The sequence below is a fragment of the Musa acuminata genome, chromosome BXJ3-9 (assembly GCF_036884655.1).
Source record: "Musa acuminata AAA Group cultivar baxijiao chromosome BXJ3-9, Cavendish_Baxijiao_AAA, whole genome shotgun sequence".
Taxonomy (NCBI): Eukaryota; Viridiplantae; Streptophyta; class Magnoliopsida; order Zingiberales; family Musaceae; genus Musa; species Musa acuminata.
In genome coordinates, this window is record NC_088357.1 from 18,139,253 (window position 1) to 18,146,106 (window position 6,854).

At 45.4% G+C, this 6,854-nt stretch overlaps 1 protein-coding gene across 1 annotated transcript; it reads right to left on the reverse strand.

The window, feature by feature from the left end:
- Positions 1-801: 801 nt before the first annotated feature.
- On the reverse strand, positions 802-4,978 carry LOC135650178 (probable leucine-rich repeat receptor-like protein kinase At1g35710). The gene is made up of 2 exons (XM_065169375.1): positions 1,599-4,978; positions 802-1,464 (listed from the first exon to the last, which is right to left on the reverse strand). Exons 1-2 carry the CDS (start codon positions 4,819-4,821, stop codon positions 1,082-1,084), a joined length of 3,606 nt encoding a protein of 1,201 aa, XP_065025447.1. The 5' UTR covers positions 4,822-4,978; the 3' UTR covers positions 802-1,081.
- Between the last annotated feature and the right edge of the window lie 1,876 nt (positions 4,979-6,854).

Consider the following 6,854-nt stretch of genomic DNA (forward strand, 5'->3'; position numbering starts at 1 on the left):
TCAAAAATACTATAAAGATCTAGAGAAAGCGTTTATCAATGTCTTTTTTTATTTCAAAACCTTTATTAAGTCTTGATAGGTCGTCGGTTATATTTACTTTGTTTTATTGGATGTGATGATATCGCTATAATATTTTACGATATACTTTCGATGACGTCACAAATGCATCGTAAAATTCCGAAGGAACTACACATTGATGTCCTTTTGTTTCAAAACCTTCCTAATAAGCTTTGACAAATTGCGGGCTATATTTACACTATTGTGTTGGATGTGATGATATCGTTATACTCTTTTACTATATCGTTATGGTGTTTTCTATGACGTCACATAAAACAATTTAAAGAAAGTTTAGCAACACAATAAACCACTATCCCACATGATAAATAAGGTATTTTGAAGCAAGCATAGTGAACACTGTAGTATTCTGGCTTAAAAAAATAAGAAACCACAGCATTCACACTGTTATAATGTCAAGCGCAGTAAAGTAAAACAAAGTGAGAAAAGCCAAAAACTTTGTGCGTAGTTTATTTGCCAAACATACAAAATGTGTGATGTATGTGTCATACATGCCAAAAATATGTGTAAAGTGACACATGAATGATAGAAAAAAAAAAATTACACAATAATCCAAAGAGGGGGCCAATTTTTTTGAAATTTAGGAGTACTGTTTGTGAAAAACTAAAAGGGAGAGCGACTCTTTGGGGGAAAACTTAAAATGAGGAATTTTTTTTTTTTAAGGAAATCAAAATTTTTTTTTTTAATCGCTGAAAACCTTAATAGCAGAACCCCCACCCCCCTGGATTTCCGCAAAACTTGTTTATTTAAGAAAACTATTGCTTACTGAACAACATGATCTAAATTATAAAGGACAGCTCTGACTCGATATGTTAGACAGACACGTCTGCTCTGTTTATGGATCCTCCGATGACGGGATCTATAAGCCACACCAGCTTCCAAGTGTTGGGAGTGCCCTCAAATGATCCAAACATGTCAAGCTCTCTCTGTTCTCATAATTTTCAGAGCCTGGATGCCTCCATTTCCCCATCTATTGTTGGAACTCGAATGACCAGTGAGTACTGGTTCATTTCTGATAGCTGGTGAGCTTACTGAGCGTGATTGTCCGGAACGGCTCACTGAGATACGCTTGTGTTCGAGCAGATATCTCCTGTGCCACAAAGCGCATCGAAGGTCGAGAGACGGGATCGGCCCGTGCGCAGGCGAGCGCCACCTTCACCACGAACACCACCTCCTCCGCCAATTGCCCTGTCGGAGGAGGCAGCCTCTGGTCCAACACATCTTTCAAGAACGGATCACTTCCTTCCTCCTCCCCCTCTGACGGCGGCGACAAGGCTTGCAGGGAGGATAGGAGGTCCCCTGGATGCTTCCCCATCATGGCCTCTAGTGCCACTACACCAAAGCTATACGCATCGCACTTCTCTGTGACCCTCATTGTGTAAGCCAATTCTGCAAAGAGAAAAAAGCAGAGGTTTCATTAGGATTGATAACTTGGACAAGAACTTTAATGGTACTCATTCTTGTGCAGGTCAGTAGAGGATGAGAAAGAATGGAGGATGTACAGAGAGAGTCGTTGTTGTCACCTGGGGCCATGTAGCCGTAGGATCCGGCAACGGAGGTCCAATTAGAAGAACCAGGATTCAGCAGCTTTGCAGTGCCGAAATCCGACACACGAGGCTCGAAATCGGACTCAAGCAGGATGTTGTTCACCGAGATGTCTCGGTGGACGATGGGCGGCGACCGGTCGTGGTGCAAGTAGGCCAAGGCGTGAGCCACCCCCTGCACCACCTTCACCCTCTTGGCCCAGTCCAGCTTGCTTCCTCCTTCCTCCCCATACAGCACTTTCCCAAGGCTGCCTCTCTCCAGATACTCGTACACCAAGTACATGTACCCGCTTCTCATGCAGAAGCCGTGCAGCTTCACTATGTTCCGGTGCCTCACCTCCGTCAGGGCTCTGATCTCGTTCTCGAAGCTCTTCCGGTTTATCTCTGACACGTCGCCGGCACCCGAGACATGCATGCGCTTCACGGCAACTACTTCGCCGGTCGACAGCTTGGCTTTGAAGACGCTACCGAAGCCACCTTTCCCGATGCAGAAGACCTCGTTGAAGTTGTCTGTGGCATTCACTATGTCAAGGAAGGTGAACTTGCGTTCCTTTTCCCAAATCAAAGACTCAGAGGTCTCCCAATTACTACTACTCTCCGTCTCATACTTATCTTCCTCTTTCCTTCTGCAAGCTATCATGACTATAAGAACAATGATTGCCAACACCAAAACCCCGGCGATTGGTACAACAATGGCAATGATGAGCTTCCTGTGATTCTTGTGAGAACTCATGTTGCCAGAAGAATTAGAGCTGCAAGAAAGTAAACCTGTCACATTACCACAGATCCCTGGGTTACCGGCGTAGGCCTCGGCAGAGGCTTTCTCGAAAGCGTTCCCCGTTGGAATGGGCCCTGTGAGATTGTTGTAGGAGAAGTCCACAGATTCTAGGCTGAACATACTGGACAAAGCTGCTGGGATTGGCCCAGAGAGATTGTTGTGGGAGACATTGAGCTTGAGCAGCTTTGTCAGCTTCCCTAGATTGGAAGGGATCATTCCGGTGAGAGAATTGCTGCTCAAATCTAGTAGGATCTGAAGCGAGTCCAAATTGCCAAGCTGATATGGTATGTCCCCAGACAGATCATTCTTGCGTAGATTCAACAGCAGTAGTTTCTTCAGATTGCCCAGCTCACCAGGGATCCGACCAGTGAGCTGATTCCCCGACAGATCAAGATTTTCGAGTAGAGATACGGCACCCAGCTGTGGAGGAATTGACCCCGACAACAGATTGTTGCTCAGATCGAGCTTATATAGAAACTTCGAGGTCCCCAATTCAGGTGGGATATGTCCTTTCAGATAGTTCGAGGCCAAGCCAAGCTCCCGTAGGTTGGTCATGTTGCCGATTGCTGCAGGTATCTCACCGGAGATGTCGTTTCCGGTGACGTAAAAGTGAGTGAGATTCTTGCACTCCCCCCAGTCCGGCGAGAGGGTCCCGGTCAACTGATTCCCACTGAGATCCAAGAAAACAAGCTCAGGATGCACCCCGAAAGCTTCTGAGATGTCTCCGCTGAAGTTGTTCAGCTCAAACCGGGCTCGAACTAGCTCAGTGCAATTGCGCAAGCAGGCCGGCAGTGCGCCAGAGAAGTTGTTGTAGTTGACAGTGATCACCCGAAGGCCGAAGCCGTCGCATAATCCTGGTGGCAACTCCCCTGAGAAGGTATTGTTCGCGAAGCTGACATAGTATAGTAGCCCATTCCGGCCGAGGTCGTTCGGTACACGACCCCTGAGCTTGTTGTCGAAGACCGATATGTATTGGAGGTTCGGAAGCTGTCCGATGGCGCTCGGCAGCTCCCCCTCCAATTGGTTCGTGTTAATGTCTAGCTTCTGCAATGCCGTCATGTTCCCTATCTCCGGTGGGATCTTGCCGGTGAGGCTGTTGTAGAAGAGAGACAAGGCAGTCAGCTGTTTGAGGTTGCCGATCGTCCGAGGAATCGGACCTGTCAGTGAGTTCACCGACAGATCCAACTCCACCAAGTTGACCAAATTCCCGATCTCAGGTGGAATGAGACCAGATAGGTTGCTGCCGAAGAGATACAGGTAACTCAAGTTTGTGGCGAATCCGATCTCTGGTGGAATCCGTCCAGTTATTAGATTGTTCTGTACCTGAAAGGATATAAGCTGAGGCCAACTACCGAAGTACTCAGGCGGTATCTCGCCGGAGAGAGAATTGCTGGAGATCCCAAACTCCCTCATCTTGGTGAGTCTCACAAAGGATTGCGGTAAGCTGCCAGTGAGTTGGTTGAAGGACAACTCAATGTAGTTGAGATGAGTACAGTTTCCAAGTTCAGTAGGAATGGTGGAATTCAGTCCTGCCGACTTCATATCGAGGCGTTCGAGGTACCGAAGCTGGCCCAGAGAAGAAGGAATTGGCCCGCCTAGAGAATTGTTGAACAGTTCGAGAGTTCGGAGTTCAGACATCGATCCAAGGATCGGCGGGATACCTCCGGTTAGGTTGTTAATTCCGAGGCGAAGGTCTCGGAGCCTTCGAAGCCTTACAAGGGAAACAGGAACGGGGCCTGTGAGGTTGTTGTAGGTGAGATCGAGGTAAACCAACTTGGTACAGTTCAGGACGAAGGGAGGGAATTCGTCGGTCAGGCTATTGACGGCCAGCGAAAGGTACGTCAGCGCAGGCATGACAGCGAACTTGGAGTAGTCTGGTGTTTCCAAGTAATTTAGCTGGAGATCGACATACCGTGCCTTGTGCAGATGGCTAAGCTGGTACGGGATCACACCGGCGAGGTTGTTGTTGTAGAGACGAAGGTCGAGAAGCTCCGACAACTGCCCGATCTGGGGAGGGATGGATCCATCAAAGCTATTGCCGCTGAGATTTAATGAGCTGAGATTGGAAAGGGCAGAGATGGCCGAGGGGATGGATCCATAGAGGAGGTTACTGCTGAGATCGAGCCTGACGAGGTTGGACATGGTAGAGAAGTTGAAGTCGTCGAGCGAGCCGTTGAGATTGGAGTTGGGCAAGCTTAGCTCCAGCACTCGGCCGCTGTAGTCGCAGCGGACGCCGAACCATCTACATGGGCTGCTGGAGTTGGCGAGAGACCATGAGCTAAGAGAGTCGGGCTGAACCAAGCTAGATTTCCATCTCAATAGAGCTTGTGCTTCTTCTGTCTCTGCTTTGGCTTGCAGAGGAGCAAGGCAGGAGAGGAAGAAGAGAAGGAAAAGGCAAGGATATTGGGCTGAGATAAGCTCCATGGCTTAATCCAGAAATGGAGAGAGGTTGGCCTAGATAGCAGATGGTGCATTCATGGATGGAAGTGGGTTTGAGTGGCTTTTGCTCGGGGGAAGAAGGTTGCTGCCTGCATGGTTTGACTTGGGAGTCTAATGTCACAAATTGGAGTTGGAAGTTTGAATCCAGAGATAAACAAACAACTGGTCTCATCCGGATTTCAAGGTCTACTCTTTCTTCACCGACCCATTCAAGGCTTCTTAATTTATACTTCACGAGAGAAGATCCATGATTCAGTTTAATTACAGCCTTCCTTTTCTATTGTTTTCCTCCCTGCTCCAGTTGCCAAGCTACAAAAATCAGAACGTAAGTCCAGCCATTAGCTGAAGAAAAAGACATGAGCACCTCAATGACTTCAATGTTCACACACCTAACCCAGCCTGACACTTTAATCGTACTGCCTGGCAAGAAAGTCCTACTGGTAGTTGGCCTGCAGGTCAACTTAATTTTACGGATCCATAAGTAAGCCTATTTGATGTCTCAAGTCAAACAGACCTTAACAAGTTCACACAAACTGAGGTCAACCATCCAAAAGAGCCCACGCAAATCCATCGCGTGACGATGCTGGTAAATAGACTGGTTTTGAATGTTTTCTCGAAAGCTTCATCTACGGAGAATCTAGTGGTCCTCATTTCAGTGTGAATATGGTCCATTGTAGGTCATCTTTCTTCACACGAATTCTTCTGGTTTAGCTGTGGTGTTCTTCTGATTGTGTCAGGGCGTTTGCATGCTATCCTTTTTGTTCTGATTGTTCTCAATCCTCATCGAAGGGTGAGGCCCCTCCTCGTTGTATGGTCCATGGTGAAGCGACCTTTTCACTTTTGTTTGAAATAAACAACATTTCTTTCATTCTTTTGATGGAATCTGCTGAACTATTTAATCGCAAGACTGTTAATCGAATGATAGCAAGCCTACTTTTTAACTTTTGCTTGGCAATCACCACTTATGGAAGAAAAGATAGGGTGTTGAAGGGGTCACCCACTGCGGTTATTCTGAACAAAGGAGACCTCAATCAGAATCGACAAGCAAGGCATTGCCAAAACTTCTACTTCAAGACAATTATCTGACATCGATGATGCTGAAGTTTTCTCATATTTAAGTTAAGATGTCCCATATCAAATGCATAACTGCTGTTTGTGATTAATTGGATATCAGGAAAATTTTCCTCTAATTAGATAAGAAATTTTGATTTTTGAACTTCTTTGTTCCACTAAGTATATAGTAAAAATTCTTAACAACTTGTTCTATGGAGACTAAAATTCTTGTGAAGAAGAAGGACATGCTGATAAAAACTCTTAGTAGTTGGCAATCAGATTAATTCGCATCATATTGATCTCTAATAAACATAAGTTTGTCCGATCCACATCTAACCCATTTATGATCATATTAGGAAAAGTCAGTCCACATCTAAACCATTTAAGTCGGTATCGGTGTCAGTTTAATCCATATAAGTACGTGTGTGTGTGTGTTGTGTATATACAACATCTAGAAGTGACAACAGTAATGGTAGGGCAATGGACGAGGCTAGAGTGATAGCAGGATAGAATTGGCAGCAAAAGGCTTTGGATTGTGAGATTGTAGCTAAACAAACATAATCTTTATACCTATAATGAAACCATCTACACCTGAAACTTAATACCGTATAAGACCAGAAGTTTTCGATTCAAAGCTTTTCCTTCTTGTCTTCTACTCAATAAGTTCTCTTGTCCATTTTACACATGTTTTCTTCTCCAAATCCAAACAGTAAACTCCTGATCTTACTAGCAATATTCCATCAGCACTCATCCATCAATTTTAAATCAATAACTGGTACCAAAGCACTTGTCAGGAAGGAAGATAGAGAAACTTCAGAGCCCAAACAATTAACCTTTTCTTATCCAAACTAACAAGAGACCAAAAATGTGAACAAATCTCAGCAGTACAGCTTGAGATTTGTATAATCTATGCAATGGACCACTCTGCCAAACTATCATCAACAAGTCCATAGCTACGATAGCAA